Genomic DNA, 16,803 nt, shown 5'->3' on the forward strand with positions numbered 1-16,803 from the left:
ATTTATTTTCATTACTAGTTGCAATGTGATCTTCATAAGAGTTTCATTGATTATAGGAAAGGGCTAGCTTCTTAAATGATTCAAACTGATCAATATGCTGCATTAAGTTGGAATTACAATTGCAGGTTTCTAGTTTTGTAACTTTGATATTGGGGCTCACACGCCCTCTGAGCAGCTTGATGGGGTATGTATTAATGCTGTATGTAATCGGAGTGCACGATTTAAAAGGGTTTGCACTGCAATGTTTCAGTTGAGGATCTGTTTTTTTTTTGCCTCTTGGAAGTTCTTTATTAGAAATACTTTTTGCTGCATGCTGGGCTGTTCCATGTGAATTGTAATGTGAGAGAGCTTTGTCTCCTGTGTGATCTCCCATTCCTGCACTTCCATTTTGAGTTGTATCAATTAGTTAAGTGGGAGAAGGAAGTTAATGTGCTACACGTTTCAATCTGGACTTCTTGATGCCACTGTACTCCAAGTCAGTTTTATTCAGACTTCAGTAATATTGCCTCATGACCTGCTATTGGCACCTGTTTGTTTATACATTAGACCAAGCCTTCCCTTGGGGGGAATCACATTTTCCGTTTTTTATGTCAACTGTTCCATCTGGTGTGCAGAAACTAAGACCTGAATCTCCTAACAAAGTGCCGAAGACTGCTTTCACAAAATCTCATTTTCTATAAACCACTATTTAAATAGTTGGGATGTTTTGGAAAGAATGGAGCCTTCATTAGCAAGGTCCCAGGTTAGTTAGCTAACAATACAGGTTTTCTTTTTGCTCCTGGAGCCATTTAGTGAAAAGCGGCCAACTATCTTGGCTTAGCCTAGATTGTTTGAATCCTGAAGTGGTTCTTTGACCAACATCCTTCTTGCTCCAGGGTAAGAGTGCTGCCACTCGAGCTAAGCTGACCGTTCTAGAAGGATCCTTCTGCTGAGAACCGAATAGAAAGAAGAACGTACGTCATTGATATAGGAGCCCAGATCACTGCAGTAGCTGCTGAGACACAATTCAAATATGCATTTATGTAGCACCTGTTATGTAGAAGACGTCATGGAGCACTTTACAAAGTGAAGACACTTTGTGCAGCTAGCAGGAAGGATTGGAGAGACAAAGACGCTGTGAAGAGAGTTTATGAAGAACACTTAATGAGATCAGGTCAGCGATGGAGATCATCTCTTTACCTGGCAGTGCCAAGATTAAATTGCATTGTCTCCTGTGGAAGATAACCACTGAAGAATGGCGGGTTACATTAGGTGCAGCAGTCCTTCAGTGTACATCTTTCTCTTCAACAACTTGCATTTATATAATGCCTTTGATGTAAAGCCTCCAATGCACTTCACAGGAGTGATATCAAACGAAACTTGACACCGAGCCAAATAAGGCAATATTAAAAGAGGTGACCCAGCACTTAGCTTTAAGGAGCATCTTAAAGTAGAAGAGAGAGAGAGAGAGAGAAAGGTTTAAGGAAGAAATTCCAGACAATAGGGCCTAGACAGAAGAAAGCTCGGTTGCCAATGGTGGAGCAATGAAAGAAAAAAGACTTGCATTTATATAGCCCCTTTCATGGCCACCGTCTGTCTCGAAGTGCTTTACAGCCAATTAAGTATTTTTTTTGTAAGTGTAATGAAGGAAACATGGTAGCTCATTTGTGCACAGCAAGCTCCCCTGCTCTTTGAAATAGTATCATGGGCTATTTTACTTCCACCTGAGGGGGCAGACGGGGCTTCCGTTTAACATCCGACAGCGCGGTACTCCCTCAGCACTGCACTGGAATGTTGGCCTAGATTTATGTGCTCAAGACTCGAGTGGGATTTGAACCCACAACTTTCGGACTCGGATGCTACCAACTGAGCCACAGCTGACACAGGGAATGACAAATAGAGAATGCATTCGAAGCCAGAATTGGAGGAAGTTACAGAAATGGGGAAGGGCGAGGCCATGGAGGAATTCGAAAACAAGAATGAGACACAAAACTGGGCGTTGACAGACCAATGTAAAAAAAGAAAGACTTGCATTTATATCGCGATTTTTCTGATCACTGGACGTTTCTTAATGCGCTTTACAGCCAATGAAGTACTTTTGGAGTGTAGTCACTTGAAATGTGGCTGCTAATTTGCACACAGCAAGCTCCCACAAACAGCAATGTGATATTGACCAGATCATCTGTTTTGTTATGTTGATTGAGGGATAAGTATTGGCCAGGACTCCTCTTCTTTGAAATAGGGCCATGGGATCTTTTACGTCCACCTGAAAGGGCAAACAGGGCCTCAGTTTAATGTCTCATCCGAAAGATGGCACCTCTGACTCTCAATTTCGTCAGTATTTGTAAACACCTGAAGCAATGCTGCTTCTATCTTTATTGGGCAATGCTGTAACACCTGCTAAAATTGCCATTATACTTGCCTTTCATTACCATTCATCATTCCCAACACTTGGCGTTGGCATTCTTGCCCTGTACGTCTCCGCAGGCCTTGCTGCACTCTTCCAGCCCTGTCTCTCCACCAACTTCAGCCCTGTCTCTCCTGTCTGGAGCTCCTGACCCAGGACTTTCACTTCTACCTGGTTGGCCTTGCCTCTGATAGCCTACTTGTCTTTGTGGTCTCACCTAACCATTTCCCTTACTGTTTGGCACCCCGTTGGTCTCTGCAGTTGCCATATCCTCCAACATGGTGCCTGCTGCTTCACCTTGTGCCCAGCCCCACCCTTTCCCTCACCAGCCAAGTTAATCATTTTCCCACTGCGCATCAGGCACCCTGGCCATTTTCATATTTTTTTTATTTGCCTGTTTTGGCTTATTCACACGTTTTCCATAGTCTTGCATTTTTTTTTCTTTGTCCAGTCCTGTCTGCATGTTCTCATCGTGAGAGATGAGGTGCCATTAGGTGGGGAGTATGAGGGAGGAGAGCGACAGATTGTCAAGGTAGAGTTCAAGAGAGAGAAATTTAGAGTAACAGACATTCAGGCAGAGAGAAAATTGGGGGGTGGGGGGAGAGAGGGGGAACAAGACAGACCACAGAGGGGCATTGAAAAGGCCAGGAGTGATGGGGAGGGTGATCCTCTGATTTGCTGAGAAATGGCAGGGAAATCTGCTATTTAAAAGAATAATGCTGGGGTCTGATTCTTGTTCGTGAATGAGCACTTCTGTGACTTTTTCCCCCCTCTTAACAGTGCCCACCGCTGGTGTTTATATGAATCGTCAGTCATAAGCGGTGGACGATATAACCGGTATTTCTAAACTTAAATAAAGGCAGGAAAAAGATGATCCAGGCAATAATTTAACAGATATCTATGGATAGTGGCAAGATGCAATGAAAATGACACTGAAATTAGAACCACGCGTTCAAGCTGTTAAATGTCTATTTTTAGGTTTGCGATTCGGTATATACTCTGAACCGGAAGAATAAAAAGTTTGCTTTGCTTAGCTTTTAAAAAGGTAAGTACAGAAGATAGAGTAATTATGGTAATCACATTTAATATGTTGTAAGTGGCTCCTTTGTAATTGACTTCTATGGTGATGGCAAATGGTTATTGTTAATTGCCGTCTAGATGGTGCCCACCATAAGTGGGTCAGGTTGCCATTTTCTATGGAAGCCCAGATGTGGGGACCAGCCTTCTGACCATGGATGGTGTCACAGCTGAGCCTGAACCTAGTCCAGTTTGATGGTCACATTATCGGTTGCAAGTCTCCATGGTGGTAAGGTGGTATGAGATAACTGGCTACAGCGTGCTGTTTAAATACTGGGGACAGAGTTTGAATGCGCCAGTGAGCTGGGAATTAGAGTGGTATCAGTTTTATTAAAAGTAATTTGTCATGGTGCTACTTAGTGGCCTCCCCACCTCAGCTCTGTAACCTCCTCTAGCCCCACAACCCTCCTAGATACCTGCGCTCCTCAAATTCTGCCCTCCTGAGCATCCTTGATTATAATCGCTCCACCATTGGTGGCCGTGCCTTCAGTTGCTGAGGCCCTAGGCTCTTGAATTCCCTCCCTAAACCTCTGCCTCTCTACCTTTCTTTCCTCCTTTAAGACATTCCTTAAAACCCACCTCTTTGACCAAGCTTTTGGTCACCTGTCCCAATTTCTTATGTGTCATGGTGTAAAATTTTTTGTCTTGTCACACTCCTGTGAAGCACCTTGGGGCGTCTTACTATGGTAAATGCGCTTTATAAATGTTGTAGTGTGTTCATTAATCTGCGGATGTGATATAAATACTCGTGTTAATTGTTCAATTCGCCATAGATTGTACGTCGTATTTCAAAACCAAAATGTCCTTGACCTGTAAGAATAAACAGATGAGGAAGGCCATTCAGCCTATCTCAGCCAGAAAGATCCTACATTTCTTCTTTTGCAGAATATTAAATAATTCCTGGGTTTTCATCTCCACTTTTCTATCTGGAAATCTACTCCGTCACTAGGGATCAGCCTCATGGCCCACCCCTGAACTGCCTCCAGCACCTAGTGCTGTACTGTTTTATCACAATCTCCTCTGGCGTTCTTTTAGCTATATAGTTCAATATTCTATTTGCTTCAATGTAGCAAGCTTGTTTAAAACATTTTTGGGGGGTCCTCTGGTAATTTTCTCCCACCCTCTCTTCAAAATGCTACTCCTTGTTGGGAATGATTGGAGGGGTTTGGTTGCATTGTAGTACCACAACCAAGTGGCCAGTCTTCATAGTACCCTGTGGAATAAGTGAGCAGGTTATTCAAACATGGGGCATCGCAACCAAGCCCAATTCTATTCCTTCGAAGGCTTGTGGGATTCCAAAACAGGTCACTGGATAGTAGTAGCAACTGGCAGCCTTTCTCAGTCCCCAGCAGCTCCTTTTTGCTAAACCCAGGTGTGCTGAGGCCATTGCCCAGTACCTCTACTGCTGCATCAGCGTGGATGAGCTAACTCAGCAGCCAGGGGATTGAAAGTCTGATTTTCCTGATCTCTATAGCTCAGCTACCCACTGGATACATTCCCCAAGCAATCAGAAAACAACTTAAATTTATATAGCACCTTTTAAAGTAGTAAAATGTTCCACCACGCTTCACTTGAGCATTGTCAGAAAACCCTAAACTATGCCTTAAGGTTGTTTAGAGAAAGATTTAAGAAAAAGTGAAATTTGTGATTGCATGGTACAGACCTTTCATATAATATATTTTTAAGAACATGAAAGATTAAATGGAACTTGTCTTATCACATCATCTGGAAATTTCAAAACTCTTGAAGTACCGAAACAGATGTAGGCAAATGTGACAGCCAATTTCACACAGCAAGGCCCCACAAACAGCAAGTGGTAGCTGCTGAGAGAGGAATGGTTCCCTGGATATTGCAAAAAATGCTTTTTAAAGAGTGTTTATGATCTAAACAGGCAGCCGGCTCCTCAGTTTAGCATCTTTGAAAGAGAACAGCTCAATCAATGCAGCACCCCTTAGTACTGTACTGCAGTGTCACATATATTATGTGCTCAGTTCCTGGAGTGGTGCTTGAAACCACGACTTTCTGATTCCGAGGCATGGGGTTATCAACTAAACCAAGCTGGCAACATTTACAATTGTTAAATTGTTAAAGCTGCTGGTAGATGAGGCCAGAGACACTAACCAGCACTTTGCTACCTTGTTGTCTGTTGGGTATGATAACTGTCTGGCATTTAGTAATTAGCTTTGCAAAAAAAATTCTAATTTTTCGACCCGATCCTTTCCTAAAGGTGCTGCTTCCAGCTGCTGTACACTCTCACAGGTGCCTGCACCTTTCCAGTACAGGTTGTACTTCTCCAGTCCGGGACTCTTTAGTCTGGAAACATCCCTGGTCTGGCAGCAAAAAAAATTGTGGCTCCATGTGTTAACCGTATGCGTGATGCATTTTGGATGACAAATCTTGACGGGGCCTTACCCTGGCCAGCTGGAGGTTTTAGACATTGGCTGGTGCTGTGGTTTGACATGCGCTCTTCGCTGCCGAGGCCGTCTGTCCGTGCCTGATTGGTGACGAGCGTGCATGCTCTGAAAGCTGCAGCGCTGGGCTGAGCCAACATTTCCCCCCCCTCCCCGGGTCTCAGGGTTGTGTGTGTGTCTCGGCGCGAGGAGACTGCCGCTTCCACCAGTCAGGCTCTGTTCGCAGCTTACACACAGACTGGCGCTGGGAGCAGGATCATGGGTAAGGGTCGGCGTCTCTCCTTGACTTTATCCCCCACTTTATCTCCGATCTCTAGGGTTTTTTTTGTGTGTGTATGTATGTGGTTTTTTGAGGTGTTGGTGTTCATTAAGGTAAGCGGGCCAGGGAAGGGAAGGGCAGACAGCTGACTGAGGCACCGAAGCTGGGCCTGAGGATTTTAAAAAACGGAGTGATTCTGGACGACTAAATGCTGCGCTAGGCTTCTGCGCATGCACACAACGCGTCCGGATCATTGTCAGCAGCATTGTCACCAGTTGACCTCCCGTGGTTCAGAAAATTCTCTGCTTCAGTACTGGTCAGGTCCCAAGGGTGCCGGACCAGAGAGGTCAACTGTACCTCACCCTAATGGCCATTCCTCAGGTGTGAGCCTGATGGCACTCATTGTCATGGCTGTTATACATGGAGAGGATCACAGACCACTCGAGTCCTGTATGAAAGATGGCAGTTCCAACAATGTAACACCTACTCAGCACGGCACTGGAGTGTCAACCTAAAAGTGTTCAGACTCCAGCAAGAGTTGCACTAATTGAGACAAGCTGGTCCTGTCGTGGAGGTTGTATGTTCAAGTCCCAGGGAGGGTGGGGTTAGGCAGTAGGTTATTGGAGAAGGAAATACTTTGTGGACACTTTGACTGTCCAATAGGAAGATCAGGATGTGTCGAAATGGATCTATCTGCCTGGCCCCAGAACAGGTTAAATGTGAGAATTCATGAAGCATTTTAAAGGATTGGGCTGTTGTCTGTAGGACTGAACAGCCTTAGCTCATCAAACCATAGAAATGATAAAGCGGAAAGTCTGTGGTTCCACAAGAAGACTGAGATTTTTCATACTGTTATTTCATCGGTCTGAGCAGTCATCCTGTGTACCAAATTGTGATTTTAAAGTATAGTTACGTACTTGGAGAATCCATTGTTACCTGGTATAATTTATAAAAGGTACAACAGAATGGTATGGACTTGGGGCACTTTGCAGAAACAACCCCTAGGGTTATTGAGTGAATTCACTTGTAGGTTTCCATCTAACTTAAGTATAATCATCCCAGTAGATTTTGTTTTTAAATAAGCTTTTTGGAAGGCTGGAGTGTACCTCCCTATGGCTGCCTTAGCTGACATTATCATCAGCTTTGTATGGGGTGCAAGTGCTTCAGAAAGCTTCCAATGTTGGCCACTCTTTGTCTAGTCACACATTTCATCACGTCTTGGATGTTCTGATCTAACTGTCCTTTTGTTTAGTTTATGTTACTGCTCGCAAAAATAGCTTTTAAAACCCTTTAAATGCGGAAATTTCCTAAAACGTAAAAATCTAATGTTTGTGTTTTAACTTTCAGCTTTGCGTTATTCTTGGAAAATTGTGCTCCAGCAGTGAATTCATTGAACCTCGGCATTACCAATCCGCTTCTGTTAGGCTCAGCAAATTTACAGCTCGCCCAGATAAAGGCCCAGCTGGCCCTACAGCAGCTGAATTCTGTCGCCTCCTCAACTGTATCCAACACAGCTCTTGCATCTCTGAATCAAGCTCTTGTGAAGATCAGCATGTCAATGTTCAATGCCAGAGGGGCGTTTGGCCAGAATCCAGGCCCACCTAACCAGTATGGGCAGAATCCAGGCCCACCTAACCAGTTTGGGCAGAATCAAGGTCCACCTAGCCAGTTTGGGCAGAGTCAAGGCCCACCTAACCAGTTTGGGCAGAGTCAAGGCCCACCTAACCAGTTTGGGCAGAGTCAAGGCCCACCTAACCAGTTTGGGCAGAATCAAGGCCCACCTAGCCAGTTTGGGCAGAGTCAAGGCCCACCTAATCAGTTTGGCCAGAACCAAGGCCCACCTAACCAGTTTGGTATGAATACTGCAGGACCCTACATGGGAGGTGGAGGAGGAGGAGGAGGAGGCGGCGGCGGAGGCGGAGGAAGAGGAGGAATGGGATCTCAAGGAGGATCACAAGGCAACTTTGGTGGAATGAACATGGGAATGATGAATCAACCTGGGAATAATGTAGGCTTAGGTCAGTGGTCCTCCTTCCAGAGTCCTCCTTCATCTGGAGGTTTTCGTCCAGGGTTTGGGAACACTGGGACGCCTGCACCTCACAGTGGAGACCAGAGATCTGCAGTTCAGCGTTTTCACGACACAATGAAGGCTTCCAATATCTTGGCAAACTTTGGCCTGTCTAATGAAGATCTGGAAGAGCTCAGTCGTTACCCAGATGAGAAGCTTACTCCAGAAAACATGCCCTACATTTTAAGAGAAATAAGAACGCGGAAAATGAACAAACAACAACCATCCGGCAGTTATGATCAGCCGTACAAGTTACAAGATAAAGACTATAGAACAGAAGTGCAGAGCAGCGTGGTAGAGTACGGGCATGGGCAACAGTACGACTATCGGGATAGACCTATGGAGAGCCAGAGCCAGAGCATGCATTGCAGTCGTGAAACACTGAGAGAAGGTACCTGGAATGAAGATTTTAAACGTCCGCCTCAGAATTTTCCAATGGAGTCTTCGCAAGACGAGTCTACTCATGGACTCAAACGACCGGTTCTAGTGGTGAAGAAGGGATTGCCAAAACCCAAGTTGATGAATGATTACTATGGTGTCCCTGCACTGAGGTTCCCCCACGTGTGCAGTTTGTGTAACGTAGAATGTAGACAAATGAGGGTGAGTGTTTGTTACATAGTTCGCCTTTTCTTATTATTTGCTTCCTTAACAGGCATATAGCGTTTGTGGGTCGCAACCTTCTGTAGTGTGCCTGCAAGGTCACCATTGGCTGGATAGCAGTCCTGTGGCAAGGCATGTTTGTCTTTTTATTTGGCAAGTGTGCATTTAGGAATTTAATTGACTATTTCTGCACATGCAGAGAACATAAAGCCGTGATGCTGTATAGTCTTCCAACTAAGTATTAATGTGGATAAATATTTCATTACTTAAGCTCCCTTTCCCCCCCCCAATTATATTTTTAACTAAAACAGAATAAAAATAATTGTATTAAATCTTCCAGTCAATCCTTGTGGAGTCCTGCTAGTCCTGCCACCAGCTGAGCCTGGTGTCTCATGGTCATAACGGCATTGTGCTGAGGTGCTCCGTCTTCCATGCTGGTACTCAGTTGAGGGGGTGAAAAGGATCGACAGGCGCGGGAAATCTATTCAAATCACCACCTATAGGTTCTTGATAGCAGAGCGGCTGAAGGTAGCTGTGGTGACGTGTGGGAAAACCCTTCCAAGAAACTTAAAGCATGAAGATAGAAATGGTAGATATTTTTCAGCTGTGCATTTCGCCTTGCTGGTGAGATTCAGTCGGTGGTTTCCCAGAAGCAAGACCGCTGATTTAATGCGAAATTGAAACTGGATGAACTTTCTCAGACCTGCTGCTCTGATTTGAAATGCAGAAAGTTCATACTACCATCAGTGCAGGTTCCTGAATTGCATTACAGTTCGAAGGCAGGGCACTGTTGTCACTAAGGTTTCAATAATGCATCCTGGTGGGCAGATGAAAATGTCAAAACTGTGCTGCTACATGTGTTTCTAAGCACTCAGTAGTCTTGATTCTTTCACTAGACTACCTACTAGGCAGCAGCAGAATTTCTGATGCGGCTTTCGTCACTATTTGTTTTTGTTCTGTTATGGATGACTTTTTTTAGAAAAGCGTTTAACTATTAGATTTAATCCGCTGTTGACTGACTACTCCCAGCTGAGTAGCAGTGATAGTGTGCAATATGTTGGTTTCTTAAAAACCCCCCTCACTTTTTCTTTTGGATCCTTATGTATCACTATGATGAGCCCAGGTTGCCCAATTGGGAGAATCAAAAAGGTAACTGTTATAAGATAATGTGGAAGGTTAGTGTGCTGACTTGCTGTCCTACTTCGCTTATCTCCACTGCCGTTCCCAGGATCTGCAGCTCATCCAAGATGGTGAACGTCATTGCGTATCTCAATCTTTTTCTTAAGGACTTGAAGAGAATGTCGAGCACTGAACTGTGTTAACCAGCCACCTTGTTCTTTCACAGCCAAACCTGTTGAAACACCACATTTTACATGCCTGTTATTCTAATTCACAAGCTCAGGAAAATCGGCCAATTTGATGTGGAAGAGTCCTTGAAATCCACAAACCGTGAAGACAAGCTAGTTAGGTCATCATTTTGGATCCTGAAGATATTTTTTTAAACCATCTAGCCACTGGCTAGTTTATTTTCCATGGGTTCTATACATTGTAGGGTGTGTCTACTGTACACTGGTGAGTATGAAATAATAATCCAGTTTTGTACATTCAGATAGGAGTCCTCGGAAGTATTGTTAACAGCAGGGTTACATACTTGGGCTCATACCTGAGAATTTACAGGACTGCACCTTTTAAAGGTATAAATCATCAGAATGGTCGGTTCCATCGACATCAGAAATGGTGATTGCGAGGTGAGTACAGCCTGTTGCTGAAACTACCATGCTGCCAACAATGATCCGATTCCACCCCTGCCTTCACACTGCCCTAAGGTTAGTTGTGGTGAAGTTCTTACTGGTTTCAACTACTGAGCTCAACCTAGCTTCAGGCTGTAGGGCCATGAAGGGCTCCAGAAGTACAGTATGTCTTGTGGAATCTCCAAACTATTTTTGGACATTTTGCCTCTGCTGCAATACCTTGGTGCAGGGCAGAGATAAGTCTTTCCTGTGACTTACGAGATATGTGGGACTGTGCCCAGGGTTTATGGCACGTCAGATCTCCAAACACCTCATCAGCTGCAAGAAATTCAGGAAGGCTGTCAAAAGAACTAGAATATCTCAATATTGCCAATAAATGACATTAGAAGATCATGAGGTGGTAAGTCATTGGAGCACAGCCAATCCCAAGTTTAGTCCCGGCACGTGGAAACTGACCTATTTTTCAGGATACGAGGGGAAAAATAGACAAGAAAAGCTGGAAAAAGTGAGAATCTGCTACTTGTCAATGCAGTATTTACATTGAATAAACTGTCTGGCAGTCTGTCATGCAAACCCATCTAAAAGCCCGCACCAAGTTGGACTTGACGACTTCTACACCAGCGTCTGTAGAATTTTGCCTGGTTGTTATTTCTTCGCGGCTGTGACCAGAGCAGTAGAACCAGAGGTGTTGCTTGTTCTTAAGGCAGGCCTCATCTGTTTATCAAGACCACAGCTCCTTGCAGTTGTACCTCAATGTTGCACGTCTGAAAATTCTGCGCAGAAAATTAGTGACGGAGCTTTAAACACCTCCTCACCCCGGTGGCATTATCACCGTAAACTTTATTTCTGCTGTGCAGAGTTCACCCTTGCTTGCGGAATACTAATTGTGCACTAAGTTGCCCTTTGGTACCACAGAATAATTGCTCCCAAGTGTGTGTGTCCTTGGCCACCATCAGAATCAAAGTTGTATGTCTTTGTTTACGCTTGGTTACATTAGTTCAATCACTAGTCAGGTGCAGGCTTTATAAAGTACTGAAATTCTTCCTAATATACAAAGTCCAGTGCCTGGGTCAGAGACTATTGAGATATCAAGCCACTTCAGAGGGCGTGCAATACTATTACATCAAGGTGCTGTGTTATGAGCCCATGCAAAAGAGGAGGTGCCTGCAGATCAGGATTCAGAACTGCATTCTACCTAACAAATCGGGGAACAGTTGAGCAATCTGCAGCATCTGAACAGAATCTTGAAGTTAAATCAGACGTTTACGGCGCAGAGGGACACCATTCGGCCCATTGTGTCTGCTGTTTGAAAGACCTATCCAGCCTAATCCCGTTTTACAGCTCCAGGCCCCTCATAATTTTATACACCTCAAATAAATCTGCCCTCAGCAGCCTCGGTTCCAAGGAGAACAACCTCAGCCTATCCAATCTTTCCTCCATAGCTAAAATTCTCCACTCCTGGCAACATCTTTGTAAATCTCCTTTATCCTTTCCAGTGCAATCACATCCTTCCTGTAATGTGGTGACCAGAACTATCGCAATACTCTAGCTGTGGCCTAACTAGTGTTTTAAAGATAGTAACTGATTCTTATTACAGGTATCGTAGGTCAAGAGGCTATTTGGTAATGGGGGGGGGTATAGTATAGGCAGTCCCTCTTAGCGAGGATGACCTGCATCCACACCAAAAAAGGGTGAGTTTACAGGTTACATTAGTTCATTCTAGGTCCCAAACTCCATGCTGAAGGGTGGAAGATGCCTGTGTGTGGATTCTTTTAACGTGGGGTGTCCGTTGCACACAGGCCACCACACGGGCTTGATAGAGCTAGGTCTTGATCCAGTGGCAAGGGTTAACCAAGACGACTGGAGACTAAGCTCTGCTGCACAGACCTAGTGCACACGCATGCTCCTACTATCCATAGATCGCAGTGTGGGCTGGCCCAAGCTGCCCCGGGCCCTCGCCTCTCCTCGACCCCGATCACGATCACGACGCTCACTGCTCCTCAGCGCCATTCAAAAATAGAGCAATCAGAAACAGGACATCAATTAGTCTCTTATCTTGGAGACATCAAATATCAACACTGTTATTTGAAATATCAAAACATTAAACTCCAGCCTAGTTGAAGGATTATTAACATCAACAGAAACAAACACCAACTAACAGAATGAACACAGTGAGCTCGCTGGTGTGTCAGCAGGTCGGATGAACAAGTGAATCCCTCCCCACACTTTGAGCAGGTGAACGGCCTCTCCCCAGTGTGGACTCGCTAGTGTCTCAGAAGGGTGGATGACTGAGTGAATGCCTTCCCACACTCCAAGCAGGCGAACAGTCTCTCCCCAGTGTCGACTCGCTGGTATGTCATCAGGTTGGATGAACAAGTGAATCCCTCCCCACATTTTGAGCAGGTGAACGGCGCCTCTCCAGTGTGAACTCGGTGTCTCAGCAGGATGGATGACTGAATCCCTTCCCACACTCTCAGCAGGTGAACGGACTCTCCCTGGTGTGACTGCACCGATGAACTTCCAGATCAGACGGGCAATTGAATCTCTTCCCACAGTCCCCATATTTCCATGGTGCGGGTGTCCTTGTGTCTCTCCAGAAGCCTCATCCACACATACAACACGTGAATGGTTTCCCCCCCCACTCCCCCGTGAATGGTGTGCTGTTTTTTCAGGCTGTGTAACTGGTTAAAGCTCTTTCCACAGGTAGTGCACTGGAACACTCTCTCTCAGGTGTGTGTGTGTATTGGTGCTTTTCCAGTCACATTGATGTTTGAAATCTATTCCCACAGACACAGTTGGCAAACATTTCTCCTTCCACATTCAAAGGCCTATGATCAGGTCTTGATGAATCGAGTCATTCCATAAGATCTTGACGGAATGGGGGGAGGGGGTTATCAAATACACGTCACAGGAAATTCTGGAGGTTGGGGAGGGGAGGCGGGAGAGAAAGAGTTATCAATATAGGGTACTTCACTTCACTTGTACTTGGCCTACTGTCCACTCCACTAAAGTTATGGTGTGTACATGCCTGTCTGTACTTGGGTGATTGCCTCATCTGGTCTTCCTCTTGATGCGGTCATCTAGAGCATACTTGCTGTGTTCTGTGGGGTAGGTCTGCTTTGGCTTTCTAAAAAAAGATGCTCATCAAAGTGCTTGGGAATGAAACACGGGCATGCACCATCAGCATCAAGCACTATAGTACAGCTGCAACTTCAGTAGACACTACACCACGATCAGAATGAACACCTTCCATACCAGCCATCCTGGGACTCACTCTGAGATTACCAATAGACCTGCATTAGATCCAGTTTTGTGCTATGGGATCCTGCTTTCTAGGGACTGGATTAAGATTGCCCACACTGATTTCATATAGGACTTTTACATCCACTAGGCAGAGGAGACCTTCCAACTATCACTGTGTGTGGGGTTAAAACCCAAGACCTAGAGGTGAAAGGCTAGTGTCTAACTCGCTGCACTGCCGGTTCCTCCCTTCTTGTCTTTCTATTTAGAAAGAACCAAACATATTCTGAGGCCAGTTATCTCTGAATCTCGTGCATAAGAATAGTCCATATCCAGACAGATACCTGCCAAGTGGTTGGTGCTGCGAAGTCCTCTGCTGTTATGTGGCTGGCAGACAATGTGGAATGTTAAGCCACTTAAGGAATCAACGCTAGAACATTGCTGTAGAAAACTTGTGTAAAGTTGCTATTCAAGTCACCTTTATATTGAAGGAGTACCGTCAACGGCAGATACTGGTGATCACACCATTAGTGGCGATAGTATAAAGCAGGGAACACCTGTAGCCGGCGGTAGCTGAAGATCCACACTTTTAGTTAATCCTTTAAGTTGCCATTGGATCTCCATTTGCCTCTAAACATTCGGTGCCAGGTGCCGTTGGGCTGTAACTATCGGGGCTCCAGCTTCCAAAAGCCTTCGATGTCCAGTGCTGATGACACGGAAGATAAATGGGAGAGAGCAGTGCGCCGGAAAAGTCAGTCTTCGTTTGAGCACTGGGTTTCTCCTACAAGTACCTGCTGAGCAATCTTCACACCTATAATGTTGAAGAAATGAAAATGAAGAATAGAGGACCAATTTTGTAGGGTGGTCTTCATTCTTCGAAATTGAAAATACGTCGAGTCATCCAGCTGCTGCTCCATTCATTTCAGCAAAACAGATAGCGTTCTGAAATGTGATATATTTTATTTGCACTTGCATTTTGCTGCATGCTTCACTTTACCGGGAAAAGAAGATACTGTCTGCGGTGTGGAGCTTTGAGGCATAGGTACAAGAGGTCTGTGTCAGGCCATTCATGTCAATGTGATCATAGTGATGTTGCTCAAGAGATTCTCCTTGTTGGTAACCTGGGCTTATCCTACTGATAAGGTGGTGGGTGTTCTTCAAAACAAGAACGAAGGTGCTGTGGCGATTTGACTGTCCAAAGAATTGTTGTTCACAGTTAGTTTCCCTCTACTTTCTCTCCTAAGGCTTGAGTATTTCTGTCATACGTTTAAGGACCCAAGTAGCTGGTCATGTGTGAGCCTCGATAGTGAGTTGGACTGTGAGGACTCCTCGTCTGATTTACTCATACTTTTCAGGAGGGGTCCCTGACAATTGTGAGGAGGACCCCTCCATGGTTTCCCTTCCCTAACTCAGGCCAATTGTACCGTCCCTACACCACCTTGGTTGAAATCGGCTAACTTAATACAGTCAAGGAATCGAGCCTGTGACCTTCTGGCGTATGTGGCTGTTGAGTACTTCCATTAACAGCTGGGTCATCTGGGGAGCTGCAGTGGGTTTTAATGTAATCCAATGATTGGGCTGCTGCTGAGCTGGGCAAACATTAAATCGGGCACTGTGCGCAGGATACTAGCATGCTGGCAGTGGAAAATGCGAAGAAATTAATCCCCAAATAAGTGCACTGGGTTTTAAAATATCTACCAATAGAATTTACATATTTTTCAAGATTTAATTGGATTAGCACATTTATTCATAGTACCAATGAATGGCCATGTGAACTCTCAGTATAGAATCACCTTTTCCCTAACTTTTGTATTATGAGATTTGAATCTCCCAAAGGATGACCAAACGCTTTAGTTGTAAAAACCCTGTTGTCTCTTTATTAAAAAGGTGAGATGTGCCATTGGTAAATGGTGGTTGAGGGAAGTGTGGAGTTACTGGGGAGTTTGCGATGCAGGAAAATGTTCCTCAGTTGAGGTTCCTAACCAAATGCATCTATTGCAAACCTATGGGATTGTACTGTTCCAGTGTACGTACCTGGGTGTGTTTATAACCTGCTGCTGTAGACTATTAATATACCAAACTACCTTTGTTTGCTCAACCCATTTAATTAAAAATGTTTTCGAGGTTGTTTGTCCCCCCTGATATCCCAATAGTGATTTGTGACCTTTGGTATCCCACCCAGCTTAATTTCCCATCTCATTGCCTCATTTGGTTGGGTTTTTCAGCTGGGGAATCCTGCTTAACATCCCATCCTGCAGCCAAAGTGATCCTACACAAGTGATCCTTGTGAGTAAGTGGCTTGCCATTAATGACCAATCTACTCAGCTGATCTACAGCTTCCAGCAATGCTTGGGAAGTCAACAGGAGCCTGTGTCAGTGATTGGCCCACGAAGAGAAATGGACACTCCCACTTCGGCTGGTCTTGGATTAAAGGCTCGATGCGGGAAACCTTTTGACTAATTTCAAATCGTACCTTGATCAGCTAACCTTTCCGGTGTGGAACTTGTGTTCAGGTGGCTGCTTGGTGCAGATCACTGGGTTCAAAGTTATTCTTGTTTTAAAAAGTGTCAGTTTGTAGGTCACTGCAGATTAATTCAGTAGCAGTCGTAGTGCCGCAGTTTTTCTTCTAGAAATAATATATTGGTTTGGTTTGCCAGCCTGCTGTAGATGATGTGCTGTGGCTGGACTGCATAATCGAGCTATGGACTTTGCTGATCACGGTCCAGCTACAGGCTCGTTAAGTGTGCAGTAGTTCCATTGTATCCAATCCAAAAATAATTAAAATCTTGCTAGACTTGGTATCTCTAACTAAACAGCATTGCTTCTAAAGTGTCCGAGCGCAGTATACAGAATGTTCCGCTTTCACAAATTTAGGCTAACTGGCTGTTGTCAAATATTTGGAGTCTCTGCGAATGGTGTTCATAGAAGAGCAATTCATCACGTTATTACTGCGAGGTATGTCGATCAGTTTTCACTCTGATTACAGGTAGGTTCTAAGCGCTTGTGTATAC

General features: G+C 44.7%; 1 protein-coding gene across 5 annotated transcripts in view; it reads left to right on the forward strand.

Annotated features, from left to right (window-relative positions):
* Positions 1–16,803, forward strand: part of znf638 (zinc finger protein 638) — a 207,623-nt gene that overhangs the window by 107,643 nt on the left and 83,177 nt on the right. For all 5 annotated transcript variants that reach the window (XM_070866586.1, XM_070866591.1, XM_070866593.1 and 2 more), the window contains exon 2: positions 7,481–8,801. In XM_070866586.1, the coding sequence (XP_070722687.1) occupies positions 7,481–8,801 (1,321 nt within the window). The remainder of the gene's footprint in view (positions 1–7,480; positions 8,802–16,803) is intronic.

The sequence above is a fragment of the Pristiophorus japonicus genome, chromosome 2 (genome assembly GCF_044704955.1).
Source record: "Pristiophorus japonicus isolate sPriJap1 chromosome 2, sPriJap1.hap1, whole genome shotgun sequence".
NCBI lineage: Eukaryota > Metazoa > Chordata > Chondrichthyes > Pristiophoridae > Pristiophorus > Pristiophorus japonicus.